Source organism: Echinococcus granulosus (genome assembly GCF_000524195.1).
Source record: "Echinococcus granulosus chromosome Unknown EG_S00040, whole genome shotgun sequence".
NCBI lineage: Eukaryota > Metazoa > Platyhelminthes > Cestoda > Cyclophyllidea > Taeniidae > Echinococcus > Echinococcus granulosus.
This window is the reverse complement of record NW_020170420.1, coordinates 577,905-593,878: the sequence shown is the minus strand read 5'-3', so window position 1 is coordinate 593,878 and position 15,974 is coordinate 577,905. Positions and strand designations below refer to the sequence as shown.

At 45.6% G+C, this 15,974-nt stretch overlaps 1 protein-coding gene across 1 annotated transcript in view; it reads left to right on the top strand. All coding sequences in view use genetic code 11, as the record gives it.

Annotated features, from left to right (window-relative positions):
- Positions 1-15,974, top strand: part of EGR_05479 (Cyclin-G-associated kinase) — a gene marked incomplete at both ends in the record, with an annotated part of 31,470 nt that overhangs the window by 10,247 nt on the left and 5,249 nt on the right. Inside the window, 10 exons of the mRNA XM_024494728.1 lie at positions 2,240-2,289; positions 4,770-5,187; positions 5,416-5,529; positions 8,510-8,590; positions 10,373-10,487; positions 10,967-11,046; positions 12,672-12,928; positions 14,389-14,672; positions 14,803-15,460; positions 15,659-15,963. Of these exons, the coding sequence (XP_024350913.1) occupies positions 2,240-2,289; positions 4,770-5,187; positions 5,416-5,529; positions 8,510-8,590; positions 10,373-10,487; positions 10,967-11,046; positions 12,672-12,928; positions 14,389-14,672; positions 14,803-15,460; positions 15,659-15,963 (2,362 nt within the window). The remainder of the gene's footprint in view (positions 1-2,239; positions 2,290-4,769; positions 5,188-5,415; positions 5,530-8,509; positions 8,591-10,372; positions 10,488-10,966; positions 11,047-12,671; positions 12,929-14,388; positions 14,673-14,802; positions 15,461-15,658; positions 15,964-15,974) is intronic.

The window sequence follows — 15,974 nt, the reverse complement described above, 5'->3', positions numbered from 1 at the left end:
CTAGCTACGGCAAATCATGCCGCAAACAGACTGGTTGAGGCTCAGATTGATTTGATTCGGTATCACGGGTGTCAGTAGCATATTTGAGTGGTAGAACACCTGGACTCTGGTGCTTTTTTTCCTTGAAGGCTCTGGTAACGAACGTGTGTGCTTGAGAATCGAACCTTCTTTGGCCTGCAACTGCCTGCAATGTTTCAGCACCATGTAAACTCCCAAACGCCAGCACGAATTCATTTCTTGTGTGATTGTCTGAGCGCATAAATTCAGCGGACATTTGTCTTCGATAGCTGCGCGATTGGTCAAAGTGTGCACTTCAGCCTTAAGAGCGATAATTTGTGTGCATTACCGACTGGAAAAATGGGTTTTTATAGGTTAGACCTGGGTCCATGAAATGTCAATGCGTGTCTTCCCCCCATGGTGTCTGGACACAGTGGTATTGGTTACTTGCCTTGGGGTTCGGTGAATGTAAGTAATGGATGTAGATTTTTCAAACCGGTCTCATCCGCTTTTTTAGTGTCAAGTAATGGAGCGCCCTCCGATCATAACTCGGATCTCCCTTGCAACCTTTTTTCCGGGTCTGAGGCTTGAGGTGTTCGGTTTTTACTTATTACCCTGTGAAAACGATGCTCGATTAGTCGGCCATGTGGTGTGCCGTGTGGCCGAAACAGTTTGTGCGGCCTTTGGTGTAACTCACTATTAATGACCTATTGTAACTCGTACGGACTTGTTCAATACATGGGATCGTCTACATGCATGAGTCACAATGCATCGACGTGCATCAGCCAGCCTCTCAGGTTTGATACTCGACTGTATTCACCGCAACCTCCCTCTTGCTTCGAGCTCTCATTTGTAGAAATGACGATTTAATTTAGCCTATGGGATTCCAGCTTGTTGGCTTTAACAGTCAAGTTTAATCCGGCCCCAAAACTGGAGTAGAACCTAGTACAACCCACGGATGCAACACGTCAAGAAGGGACCGGGCAGTTCGTGGCCAACCGGTGTGCCACAATGATGTGAGCGTGAAAACAGTTGGCTTTCTTCCATAAAGCCAACTGGGAAGATAAAATTGTAGTGAAAGCTTCTAAGCTACCTACAATGCAAAATGGCTCTTGCGTTACACTATTCGCCAAGGGAAGGAACACACCCCCTAAACTGCTTTATCATCACCATACAACTCCAACGTCTCCAACATCCATCTCACTCTTTTACGTCACGTGCCACATCACTCCTGGAAAACTGTTTCTCGTGTTCTGCTGTAAATTACAGACAGAATTGCTCGCTTGTCGAAGGTCAAACGATCACACCAGATCTGTCTCTCTGGCTAAAACAATACAGCAGCTTGGTTTGCAAGGGACCGCTAAATAATTGGAAGTTCTCGCCCTTATTCTTACAACGTGGGGCAGTGCCCTATACCTACCCGTGTGAGGATTTACACTCTAGCTGATTCGGAGTGAGAGGTATTGCCTTATCCTCATCCTCACTCTTTCTCTGTTGTTGTTTCCCCCAAGTTACGATCAACTCCTCATCCATTATGCGGTAATAAGGGGAAGTGGACGGTTGAGGCTAATTAAAGGGGTCGAGTAGCTTTCTTGCCTTGGTAAGCAAAAGGCTCTAAAAAGTAGAATTCGTAATCGTGTATCTTGTTGGAAAAGGATTATGGAGTATGGTGGTGCGCACTTCAAGAGGCTTATACAAGAAACGCTGTTCAAGGTGGCCGATCCTTCAATCGTAAATCGCAGCCTATGGTACTGGGATTTCACGTTTGTTTGCTGTCTTCCTGGTGAAAGTAAGCGAAGGACTCGTGCATTTGGCACCTAATAGTTCTGCAGTTCATGATTGGCAGTGTTTATAACTGTTGGATAAGACGATCCAACTCAAACACTGCTTGACCATGATTTCACAGCCTTTACTCATGTAGGGTAGCTACTGACACAGGCTACTTACCTTCATAATAATCAAGGTTGGGATTCAAATTTGGCATTACTGGTAGCGATCAAACATTTTCATTCTTATTTGTCTCTTAAGCTCTTTCGATCGAGACTGGTACGTGAATTGCTGCATTTTGTGTCAGACACCTTTTTAGTAGTAGTATTGCTTCACCGGATACTCCAGTGCCGTCAATCATTGTCTTGTCCCCCAAAAGTGTTAGCTTGTTCAAATGTGTCGGCACTATTTGCTCCTAGAATGAGCTTGGGATAATTTGTTATTACTTAAGCACTAACATTTTTTTCTCTTTTAGCGCTATCCCAAACGACTTGGATCTGCAGTATATTACCTCACGAATAGCGGGTGAGAGATTTCGTATTTACTTAGTTACCTTATAAACTAAATATAATCCTGACGTATTCATTTCAGTTATTTTAAATCATTCACAATCATGAAGTTTTCAAGGGCAAATCGCGTGACAAACAGGCCTACATCAAATAGGTGGGCATCTCTTAACTTCCGGGTTGTCCGGCCCGCATGTCTAAAATTCACTTTATTGCAGGTGTATGGAAGATTTGGAAGACCAGTAGCCCTTGCCATCAGGATGTGAAGGCCGTTTCACAACGGGCTGATGCCTCGCGGGGTAGTATGTATATTTTGGAGGCAGTAGTTGCCTTGTCCTGAACGTGGTCTCTGTCATACTTTCTGATTACTCTCGTGCGTCGGCCTTTATGGCAGTATTCGTGTAAATTAAAACCAAAACGCAAGACAAGAGCAAGGATTATGAAACCGGATTTCCTAGAGAAAAGATTTCCTAATTTAACGAATTCAGTGTTCTGCAGTGCTCCGTGTCTGTCCTGGGGATGAAAGAGGGCATGATAGTAAGGCTGAATATGCACTGCCGACGTATAGATGTCCTGAGAGGCTACTGGCATGACCCGGAGGCCATGCCGCCCAGCCAAAGTACAAAGACAGGGCCTTAAGCATCCGCGAAGCCAAAACGAAGGGTTGAACAAACAGTCAAGATATTACAGAGTCCTCCTCTCCTTTTGAGCGTCGACGCTGGCACTCCTCTTGGTCAACCTCCCACGTTGGCCATTTCAGCGTTAGTCGGTGTTGTAAGAAAACCACCTACGAACCAGTCGCAACTGAGATGATATCTAACCGTAAAGTCACTGATCCCCTTTGGCAGTTCTACTAAATCTGGAGTTTTGTCCTGTTTGGGAACTACTGGGGTCGAGGGAGTGTGGTGGTCATCCCGTATACCCATTGCTAGTCCTAATAACAGTGTCCTAAAAGGTGTCGCTTAATAAAGGACGTGTTTAAAAAATAGTCCCGTAGGATTGGGTTTTACCTCTATTCCTCCTCCCCACTTTGTCTTTCCTTCAGTATTGCCCGGCCAAATCTGTTTGGATTCTGTTGAGCTGGTAGAGAGGCGGAGGAGGTATCGCATGTTCATGCAGGTACTTGTGGACAGCTCCGTGGTAAATTTTTCCGGATAGTTCACGGCTAGTGTCACGTTCCTGCAGCGCTCGGAACTGGGGTAGTTACCGAAGATAGACGTCACTTTTAAGCCTCCTGTTAGGAGTCGTCACTCATTCTTCCATCAGGAAAAGTTGTCTTTCTTTCATTAAAAAATGGGAATCAGGGCAGTTGTCCTTTAGGATCGGGTTTGCTTGCCGTAGCTACCATTGTGGCACTCTGAGATTTCTCTGAAGTCGTAATATGGTCATAGTAGTGTGGCAGAATATGCATTCCCGACGTGTAGACGTGCTACCCAGCGGGAGTACAAAATCCGAGCCTTAGGTGCCCGCGAGTTAAACAATTGATCAAAGTATTTCAGTTAGTCTTTTAATTCCTATTTTTGTGTTTGGACGATATTCTACAATAAATGCATTTGAAATGACCGTCGTATTTCATGTAGGCCTTGATATAAACTATAAATCCACTTTATTAAACAATGTAAGGTAGTTTCTCATCATTCTAATCCTGATTTCATTGTTCCTCCACTTCATTGGCGTTTTGACGCCTTTCGGGGATAGCTACATCCCTATTTGCCATTTCTGTAGCTATTTTCTCATCCATTCTTGAAATATCGTTCTCACTCACTCCTCTTATTAGCTGCGATCACATTTGACTCCATTTTAGGCGCTGACAAACACTTTAAGTTCAAGGTCACTCACCTGTAAGTACGCAAGGCTAAGACGATCGAGAAACTCAGACAATTTAGGCTCAAAGTCAAGCACTCGCCCCTAGCTAGTTGCCTGGCTTGTGCGCACTCCTCGTGCTTCCCCTCGGTCAATGTAGGCCTCCGCTCCGAAGTTTCGGTCTGTTGGTGATCTGGTTGGGAGCCTGATAGGATCCAGGCCGCTCGCTCATAAACCTTAACAGTTTACTTCATGTCGATTCTTGAGATCGTAACCCCTTGACCTCTACCTATTAGCTGTTAATCTGGGCTAAAAATTATTTCTGTACAGGAGGGCTTTAATTTTATCGGACTGAAAAGTTCCCCCTGCATGTGGAAGGGCTGGGAGACTAGCGCCACGGATGGCATGAGCAAGGCTCCATGCCACCAATGCAAATGTAGACCCACAGGAACCCGCAAAGATCCTCAAGTTAGTATTTGTAACTAAAAAAAACGTTTCGTCATAACACAGAAGGAATTCAACGGAGGACTCACGCTTAAATCAGTCCATTTCGCCTTCCAGATGTTGCACCACCTGTTGAACCTGTAATTCTCTCTCAATGGGTTTTAGCACTGACTCTTGGCTTTCTTCAATGCCACAACTGCATTGTTGTCGATAGGCAAATCTGTTTGGTTCTGTAAATCTTCTTCCTTCCAGTAATGTCCTACCCTGCTGAGAGCGGTCTCGAAACCGTTGTCGGTTCCCGCAATTCCATGGAGGAGGCCCAACTCTACCTAGACCGTCACCACCCTAATAGCTACGCCGTCTATAACCTCAGCTCACGAGCTTATCGTTTTCCCCATTGGTTTGGTGGCCGTGTTTCCTTCCGCCCCTTCGAGTCCAACCGAGCGCCAACGTTGTGGTCCCTCGTCGAGTTGTGCCAAAACGCGCGCCTCTGGTTGTCGCAGAAACCGGACAATGTGTGCATCATTCACTGCACTGATGGACGACAGCTGTCCGCAGTGTTAGTCTGTTGTCTCCTCTGCTTTTGCCGTGTGTTTACGGAGGCGTCTACGGCTGTAAAGTTTTTCGCCTCGAAGCGAGGACCTGTGCGACTTACGCCGTCTCAAATGCGGTGAGTCTGGCAAATGTTTTACGTATCAGTCATCGTGTTGTTAGCGTCCCTTTCAGTTTGGCAGAGTTTAAAACAATAAAATGGATATTTTGGGCTCTTAACCTGCGAGCAGGCTCATTTTTAATCTTCGGGTAGCAGTTTAATTGGTCATTTTGATGGTTCAAGTGTTGGAAAAAAAGAAAATGCATAATTTTTGAGGATCATTGTCCAAACTTTTGTCATTTTCAGCTACATCGATTACGTGGCAAAGCTTGTGTCTGTACCGCCCCAAGTTCCGCATAATCATCCAGTGGAATTACTGAGCATCATCATCGCCCCTATCCCATCTTTCAACCGACTCAAGTAAGTTGTGGTTGCCTTGGAATGGTCCCATGAAGTCATAATGTGGCATTCGCGTCTGGAAGTAGCCTTATTGTAAGCAAGGTAAGGGACTGGAGGTTCGGCGAAGATGCCCTCCCCATAGCGTGGAAGCCGAGCTAAAACAAATGCCATTATGGGATATTGTTTTGAGTTTCGTCTTCGGCTTTTGTGGCAGCGCTGGGACCATATTTTTTGGGAATGACATGATTTGTCCACCCTAGGTCCTGTTTCTCCATCGACATGGCTATCAAACAGTTGTGAGAATTTGGTAACTGCAGAAGCCTCTTAAAAATATTCATTGGAATGCCTACCATCACATTTTATCTTCCCCTTTCCATAAAACTCAAGCTTGGAGACTTTACTCTTCCATAGCCTTTTGTCCTCCAGGCTTGAAAGCCCGAGCAGTCTATCTGGGTCGAAGTGGTGCCTTAGAGGTGTGTAAGGGGCTGGTAGTGGATTGCGCAGGGGATAACCAGTGGTATTTTCGTTCAATTTGCAAAGGTGCTTCTCATTGAGAGTCGTTTGGTCATGCAGCGAACCTTTCTTTCTAACGCCGCATTTCGATGAGGTGTCGTTAAGATGTAGCCGATTTTCACGTGTAAATGCATGCGGACGGCGCCCATTCACTAAGTAGCTCCCACTTTTCTGCCTTCCGAGTTGTTCGTGTGTTTCACGTTAAACTTTGTTCCAAGTTGTACAGTAGCTACACATCATTATCTCTTTTTCATGATCAAGAAGAGAAAGTCTTGCCTCCTTCGTTGAGTGAATCATCACCACCACCACCAACATTAAGTGATTTATATGGACCATTTCCGACGGGTATGTGAGCCGTCACCACACCGCGCCTTCCCCGAAGGCTATAAAGTGACAAATTCGAAAAGAATTTAGTTTGTACTTCATCATTGGAAGCCGGTTAAACTGGGTTTTTGACCTACACAATGTGGAATCATGTTTATCAGGTCCAACCGACATTTTACGAAATGAGGGTTCAAAATAAAAGAAAAGTGGCACAATGCACCAGAAAAGTAAACATCCATGCCAAAAATTGGACCAACTTTTTCGGGTCACCTGATAGTTCTATTTCCCTCTCTCTCATGAACTTCCACAGGTTTACGAAACATTCACCCTGTTATGGGCTGGTCAAAGTGCTTCCAAAGACTATAAAAGCTGGTAGCTTTATTGTCGATGTTCAGACGGATCGAGAGATTGCTCTTGTAAGTGATGTGAGCCGAACACTACTTCAATAGCGCAAAGGTCGATTTGCAGTGGACAGAAACGATTCGTTACAGTTTTGCTGAGTTTGGATACAAAGAAGATTCCTTGCGTTGTATATAACTCAACAAACGGCTTCCATATGCCTTCCTGTAGGTCAGAATTGAGGAATGGTCGTTCATCCTTAGCGAACTCCTTTATTCAAAATTAAAGTTGTGATTGCAGGCAATAAATTGATTCAACATGGCAATCACTATAATACGTTTAAGCAATGCAGCGTTCCGAGGCTTCCCCGAAGACGAAAGAAGCCGTAATGCTCGGCAAAAATGTGCGTTTTCAATGTACAGTAAGGCTTGAGACTACAGGCCTGGCCCAAAGGTGAGGCCGCGCCGTGGAGGTTCAATGACGGAGCCCCCAAGTGTCCTGTTACCAAAACCGAGGGTTAAACAAACAATTAAGGTGTTGCATAGCTTCTCCCCTCTTTTGAACGTCTTCCCCGGCGCTCCCCTTAGTCAACCTCCCGTGTCAACCACCACAACGTAGTCGGTGCTGAGAGGGAAACACTACACGAGCCAACCGTGCCAGTCATCGACTTTCCATACAGCTGAAAAGATAACTGACTGTAGCATCACTGATTCCTCTCGCCAGGTTTACTGGATCCGAAGTTTTGTCCTCTATGAGAACCCTATTGGAAGAAGGGGAATGTGCTGGCTAGTTGTAAGAAGGCAGACTTGCAAGACGAGTCATTCAATAAAGTAGTTCCATGGCGGTAAGGTTTTGCGTCTGTTACTCCTTCCCGGGACTGCCCAGCCATATCTTTTAGGGTTCCATTCAGCTAGTGTAGAGGTAGGGCAGGCGTCATATTTTTCACATCGGCATTCTCATAGGGGCACCGTAGACAGGCCCGTAATGAACTCCTCCAGATGCGTCACGGCTAGTGTCACCTCAATTTTTAATAACATTCCCGCAGAAGACGAAATTGAGGTAGTCGCCATTTTTGGGCCTTTTGCTTGGGGTCGTCAGTCATTCTCCCATTTGTAGCATGTACCCTTCTTCTTCCGTCACGTTAAGGCTTATCACCCAGCAGTAGAAATCAAAGTAGTTGTCCTTTAGGATCGAGATTGATTTACGCTGCCACCAATGTAGCGTCTCGCGACTTTCTTGAAGACAAATAAAGACACCATATTCGGGCAGAACATGTATTGTCGACCCACAGAAGGTCTGAAGCGGTGGGAGGGCCACTGGCACAGCTTGGAGGCCAGACCGCGGACACCCTAAGCGGCATCTTTACCAAAATCGGAAGTTAAGCAAAAAATCAAAGTATTCCAGAAAAATATAGCTGTCTTCACTAGTGTATTCCACAATAAATTGTTTCATATAGCTTGATAAATGTCCTTCTAACTTTTATCACCAGTGTCGTTAGGTACCAGTCATTATGCTTTGTTACTATTAGTAACATTTGCCGTCACAATTTTCATTTTGCTTGAAAATTGGTCAGATGTCAAACGATCCTTAAATAATATGAATTGGTGTAATCATAGTCCCCTCCTTTTTTTCAATAACCGAATCCCTTTCGGACAGGTTTCTATCTGACAAAGATGATCATCTGAATATCTACATATCGAGATAGGAAAAGCATTAACGCTGCAGTTAGGTAATGTGAGGAGCTCATTTCTTTCAATAACTTTATTTCCTCTCCCCAGAGGTGTATTTCGCTAAACAACATTTTTCTTAATTGTTCACTTTACAGAAACGGTTGTCGTCCCTATGTCGATGTTTACCAAGGCAACAAGAAGGTCTTTTCGTCAATGACTGACTACGAGTCTTTGCGGTGAGTTACCGCCCCACCACCCCACTATGTGGAAGTGCTGGAGCCTTAACTTTTTGTCTGTCTGCTTTGTGAGGTTCAGCTTCAGTAAATAGAAAAAAAGATTTTGGAGGCATTAAACGTTCTTTGTAAGGATATCCCTTCTGACGCCTGTCTAATCCTGTCTCTTTCGGCTGTCAAATTTCGCCGGGGAACGGTAAGCGCATTAGATACGGCTGCTTGAGATGGATGCAGATCTAGTTTGAGACAAATATCGCCAGTCGCGATGAAATTTTACTGATGCTACACACTGGAGTTTACCACGCATTTCATCAAGGATGTCGCAAATACGCTGTCTCAATTGAGCTGGGGCTTACGGCAAGAGTGGTTCAAGAAGCCTACATTACGGGAATTTTTTCAAAGGTTTTCCTGTTACATTTACACCCTTGGAAAGACTTGTCAGGTTGGCCGAAGAAGTATTCTACGCCAGCCTGCTTCAAGGCTGTTGTCGTCCAAATGGCCTAGTGCGGCTGAGCACCGGCATGGCGTGCTGGGCCCACCAACAGTACTCTTCTTTAAGCCTTGCGCGGGGCCAATGGCTTCGTTGACAGGAGACTTCGTTCGCCACCTTCACCGCTGCTGCCTACACCCACAATGAGATCCTTCCGTGAAATTGTTGAATCAGTGACTTATGGGAGAAGATGACCGTCAACCAAAACACTCAAATGCGTCCTAAAGCACTCCACTAACGGTCATACGGCTGGCGCATTTGTGGCAAGGGTTAACTTCACCACGTGAAGCCTTGTTCGCTGATGTTTCATGGTGGAAAGTAACCTGTGTTTTGACACTTCCACCAGTGGTCATACGAATATTATAAGGGAGGATTATTAACCAGTCCGTTCTTGCTAGCACACCTTTATTAGTAGTTTGAGGTGAATGTATCTGCTGCCTTCTGCTCACCACTGGTTGCCATTTTTCGACTCATCTCCTCCAATCTTTCACTTGGTTGATTGGCTCGTTTATAATCGAAATACCAATCTCCACTCGGAACGATTGTTACGTTTACTGATGATGTTTTTCCCCTTCCATCAGTGAGTTTATGCGAGATTACGAGGGGAGGTCAACAGCCATAATCCAACTGTCAAACATGCTGTAAATGGCATGGTGTGAGACGTATTTGTCTATCGGCTTTCAGACTGTTTGCATTGGTCTCAGCTTACGTCTCCTACGTGACCGATCTGTCGTTAAGATTACAATAACTAGTTACAAACCTTTTTTCAAAATACAAATCTGAGTACTGTGAGGTTTTTTCTAGACGCTTACATTTTTGGCATTTTAAAAAAGAAAGTGCTATGGTTTCAGTGGCAGATGGCCAGAGGTTGCTCTAAGCTCGTCGTCATTACTCCCCGTCGTGGCCTCAGCCCCCCTTTTTTTCAAAATTGAACCCGCCAAGCCATCGTACCAATTTTCCCACCTTCAAAATCCGTTCGCTGATATTTTCAAGTGCCTGCATCGGTCTTGGAAGGAAATTCATATTTTAAGCTCAAGACGGGACGTATCAGTGGTTTTGATGCAGTGCTGATCTCGATGACTGTGGTGAAATCCACTTGCCAACTGATCAAATACTCGATGGAAAATACGGCAATCAGGAGTTAAGGTTAACTTGCCGAGTCCTTAGTCTATCCTGAGTTAAAGGCCTGTCAGCAGCGCCGTACTGCTCATATTCGAGCGGAGGCCAAGGCTAATGATGATTAACTGATTTCCATCCTTTGGTAATCCTTACCTGTTGATTTGATGCCCTTTCAGGACCTACGAGTTCGAGGATCGTAAAATTGAGATCACTTTCCTTGACCTCTCAGTTTACGGGGATGTTACAATCAGTGTCTATCATGCTCGCTCCTTCTTTGCTGGAAAGGGGAAGGTTGGTTTCTTTTCCCTTATTTTCGTCTGGTCAGAAAAAAAAATATTCCCTTCAGGGACTAGTTCTGTGTTCTCTTTTCCTGTCCTGTAGATGGTTTATGACTTGCTGTGCTTGGCTTTCTTGAGATTACACCTTCATAGCGTAACCTGTTTCACACCGTATGCATAACAGGACGAATTGATGCCTTGCTCATTTGGATGAGTTGACTATCTTAAACACTTCCTTTGGATTTTTAGCTTTAAAATGTAGGGGCTATGCGACACCTCTTTGCAACCTCCCTCCCCCTCTCCTCCTCTTCTCGCCCCCTCCTCAAAGCTGTCTCCTTTGCCTATTTCATTTTACTTGGCTTTGACAATGCCTTAAATTCCATAGGACCGTGGACTAACAGTTTATTTGAACACTTCACTTGTGATAATTATTTGTCCAAAATTTGCGGCGGGGTTTTGTGTCCTCACTGAATCCTACGCATCTGTTTGCAGGCGGCGTCGGTCAAGATATGCCAATTGCAATTTCACACCGGTTTCATTAATCTTGATGCTGGGAAGGTTACCTTCTTGAAGTGAGTTTTCATTCGTTTGATTCCTCATAAATAAATCCAAAGCTTTCTTAATTTCCTTCTTTTCTAAACTATTTTTTGAGGCTGTCAGTACACCTTTTCGTATCCCTTCCATATAAATTCTGTAATTTTTCATCAACGCCTTTTTTTCTTGATTCCATATGAATCACAAATTTGAGTCTTAAAGGGACTTGACAAAGTAATGACTCAGAAATACGTTACTTAGTACTAGATTTATAACCGGGGGCCACGCCGCCAGCGGAGGTACAAAAGTGGGACCTTCAATGCCCGGGAAACCGAAATAAAGAGTCAAATAAATAATCAAAGCATTACATAGCCCCCCTCTCTCCTGTTGTGCGTTGACGTCGGCTCTTCCCTTGGACAATCTCCCGCGTCGGCCATTACACCGCAGTCGGTGCTTAATGGAATCACCCCACTAACTAACCACCCCAGTCATCGAATTTGCGCGCAACTGCGAAGACACTTGACCACGATGTCGCTGATCTCTCTTGGCAATCCCACTGGATCTGGAGTTTTGTTCTATGTAGGAACTGTGTTGATGGAAGGGGAAATGTGCTGTTCGTCTCGTATGTCCATCGCCGGTCGTAAGACCACTACCCAAAAGGCAGTCATTTAATGAAGGACAGTGCTTAAAATAGTTTTGTGGGGACAAGGTTTTGCGTCCATTTCTCCTTACCACTTTGCTGTCACCTCAATGCTGCCCGGCCATATATCCATCTGGGTTTTATCCAGCTACTAGACAGATGGAGGCAGTAGTCCTTTTTCATTTAACTGACATCTTCATACAGACACCGTAGAAAGCTCCGTAGCGAACTTCTTCACATGGTTCATGGCCAGTGTCGCTCGCTTCGGTTAATGGGATGTTGCCAAATTTCGACACCATTGTCACCCCTCTTGTTAGGAATCGTTGCAGAATTTCCCATTTTTACCCCATATCCTTATTCTCTCGCGAAAAGGCTTAGTATTCAGTAGTAGAAACGAGGATAGTTGTCCTTTATAGTCAAGTTTGCTTTCAGCTGCCATCAATGCAGCCCCCCGAGACTTTCAGAAGGGTTGGAGGGCTACTGATATGACCCGGAGACCAAGATTGGTTGGAGTTGTTTCTCTCCTGAAGGCCAAACAATTAGCACACAGAGAGGAATGTCGCTGTCTAGTGGATACGATAGAACTCGGAGGTGTGCGAGAAAACTTCATCCAGCAAACTAGATTGGTGGGGGAGGGAGGTTTAGTGGAAAGAACTTGCGACTTTAATTTTTACAACACAAATCCAAGGCAAGACGTCATACCGTTGCACCACGTGTCAAGATGGGAGAATGATACCGGTTGATCCTATCTTCTGTATTTCCGTAGTGATATTCCATTAAGCCATGTTTACCCTCCCTTCTGGATATCACATGGGAGATAGCGAGTTGGGAATCCCAAGTGAGTGGATTCTGCAATTTCGAGTCCCCATGGTGGGTGAAGGCTGATAGCGTGTAACGGTAAGTGAGTGAAATATGTTAGGGACTTTCTGTTGTTATTTACCTTTCATCTATACGATCTGCATTGACTTATTTTTGCACACTATAATAACGATTCGTTTAATTTGATCTCCCTTCCCATGGTAGATCGGAACTGGACCACCTGCATTCATCCAACGCTGGCTCCCAAGGTATCGGCACGCCATCGACTAGTCGGTATGCTGAGAGTTTCCACACTGTGCTCCACCTCTCCGTCTCACTTAACGAACGTCCACGGCAGGGTGCAGCCCTCGTCTTCCCTTGGGAGACCTTACCGCCCGAGAGCTCACGAAAACCCATGCTTTGCTTCTCCGATGCCTTCGAGATGCGTTCGGTCATGTCACCGGCTGCACTCAGGGCTGCTGGTAAGCGAACTTCATTTCTACTATCCTTTCAAAATCGTGAGTCTTTGATCGCTTCGGAGTGCGTTGGTTGGTGTTGTCAATATCTTATTGCTCTTTCAAGCCACTCCTTCGTGGGTACTTCTCAAATCGTCCCATTTCGGCCGTTATGCCGATTTTAATCTTAGAACGATTGTTAGCATTCTACGTGGTTTCACTCGTCTTCATTGTTATGAAACTCTTCGTGTGCGGATTTCTTCTACAGTGTAGTGGCGTACTTTCCAATGAAATTGGGGCTGTGATTCTTTTGGTGTGGGTTCGCCAACGCCTCCACAAGTGTGGTGCTTGAGTGTCCCTTTGAGGTTGTTATAAGACATGTGAATTTAAAAGTAGCTTTACTGTTAAGGCACCAGTAATGTAAACAAGACTTTATTCCACTGTCATCTGTTCTCGCAAGTGAATTTTTCAGCGATGAAGCCTCCGATCTTGAAGACGAAATAGCACTAGACGCTACGATAATTCGTTCTGCTTCCTCTGGACGGTCCAGTTTCATTCACCTCGGCCTCGTCTTGAATCTACCAAACCACCATGATCACTCTCAGAATTAGAAATGAGGAGGATGACTACGCTGTTTTACTGACCGTGTTGTCTCTGAGGTTGTATTAATCTGGAAGCAGGGTCATATTTCATCAATTGGACACTTTGAATTAGTTTTATTGTGTTGTCCCTCCAGAACTGGCCATAGTGCAGAATCAAAGTTTGAGGTAGTTGTTCAAAATTGCTATGATACAACCATCTACCGCCGATCATCTCTGTTTTGAGTCGATTTCGACGTCGGAGTTACCTCTGAAGTCCTCGTGGAGCACCCAGTCTTGAAGGTAGCTTCACTACTGCATTATTAATAGCTAGTAGCATGTGTGCTGACATGAGTAAAGTGACAAGCTTCCAGTGATGACGTTGAATCGCATACTTCAGGCAATGATAACAACCCAACCTCATGCCACCAAAAAACACGGGGAATGGTCAATGCAACCCGCCGTACAGTTAGTATCAATTGTAGAACTATGTCCTGCTTGTGAACATCGAGCATTTTATGCCCTGATAGTAGTACTGCTACAGTAATGCTTTAAATTGCCATTGTCATCTAGGGATTCTAGTTTATTAGTCGGTATGATGGAGGGATTCCCGATGAATCAGTTCATTGCTTTAATTCCCTCCGGAGTAATTACATCCAACGCAGTATCTCATTATAACGCAGCAAGCGAAGGGTGCGTACATGCCGACTCATAAAGAAGCCTGTGGGGTATTTGAAAGTGTCTACCGAAACTTGGAGACATTACGGCGCCTTCATTCTTTGAAATGTCCGATCCCGAGCTTGACATTTGGTTGCTATTTAACTGTATCAGTAGTACTCATTCATTTGTCCGTTGACTAGAATTGCGGTTCCATCCCTTCACTGCCTTTGCAAACTCCTTCCATTGTAGGCTACTCATCAACAGGTCACCCGTTATCACCTTCTGGCAACTCTAGTCAACCACAAGCGCCTCGGTCACCAGTGATCACGGGTAGAAATGAAGGTGAGGCACGGCAAACAGGCGGGTATGCTACTCCCACTTCGTCGAAGCCCACGTCAGCCGTGGATACGCTGATTGAGGGCCTGGAGACGAATTATCTGAGTAAAGATGAGCCCTTGGATTCCAGAGCGGAAGAGAATCAGTCCTCGTCACCTACTACTGTTCCAAGTGAACCCCAAGCAGATTCCAGCAAGGTACAGTTTATTTAGTGGTCCATTTGTACCAACATTAACGTCTTGGACTCTGTCTAGTGGGTTTATTTTAGACTAAAAAACCATTTTTCGTTAAGAGTGTGAACAATGATAGTCCAATCTGATATTCCAGACCTTAGAGGAATCTGCTACCATCGGTGATCTCCTTGACATATCAACCGCCGCCTCCCCTTCCTCACCGTCATCATTATCACCACCGCAGTCCAACCATCCTCCTGCAACCGGTAACGCCGCGACACCAACAACGGATTCTATTTTTGAAGACCTCTTCACATCCTCGGCTTCACCTTCCACACCGACGGCCAAGTCCGCCACTGCTGACTGGCACCACCCTTGGGGCGAGACGGCGGTGAATCTCAATCCCTTCGATCCCTTTGGCACGGCCACTGAACCCCCGGAAGAGCAAACTCCCTCCAACTCTCCACCACCTCCTCCTGCCACCCCCAAAAATCCCTCAGATTTCGATCTCTTCAAAATGCGGTCTCAGGCCAAAGTGCACACCAGTAGTAGCACGTCAAATCTCTTTACTTCCGTGCCGTCTACGAATGCGGGTGCTTCAGCTGAAGCTCCAGCTGCCGGAGTGGGAGTCTCGTCCTTCGTGCACATCTCTTCCTCGTCATCGAACCTCACACGCGGTGGCAATCCCTTCCAGGAGTTTGGCGATATCTTCGAGACTGCAGCGGCCAAGGCGAGCTCCCATTCACATAGCCCGGTGCATCCAAGTAAGCAATATCCTTCCTCATCAGTACCAATGGGCGCAAATAACACCGGTAAGGTTTCCTTCTGATTTGACACCTTTTTTTCTCAGCGATCCCTGTTGCCACACTTGTTCCTGTTCATAATGATATTTAGCCTTTGAGTACCGACACGGTGTCATTCATTTGATTTGAAAGTTCTCTTAATCTAACGGTTAATTGCTTTCCTTTAATTAGGTCCAACTTTTGGTTTTCCCTTCTCCTCCTCCTCAGCTCGGCAGCCATTGTTTACACCTCAACAAGCGACACCGACGCCGCCACCACCCCAACAACAACAGTACCAATCGTCGGCTTCCTACACGTCGCCGAGGCACAACCCTGCACCGAACACCGCCTCACCTAGTTTTCATGGTGCCCGGCCACGTGTCACGGAGGACACTTTTGAAGACCTTTTGGGCGGCTTTAGTTCTTCCTCTGGGGAGGCTTTTGGGAGCAGTAGACGCAACCAACAACCGAAAACGCTGGCAGAGATTCGACATCAGAAGCTGGCACAGACGGAAGATCGCGAAGCCCTGAAGGTATGTCCCTG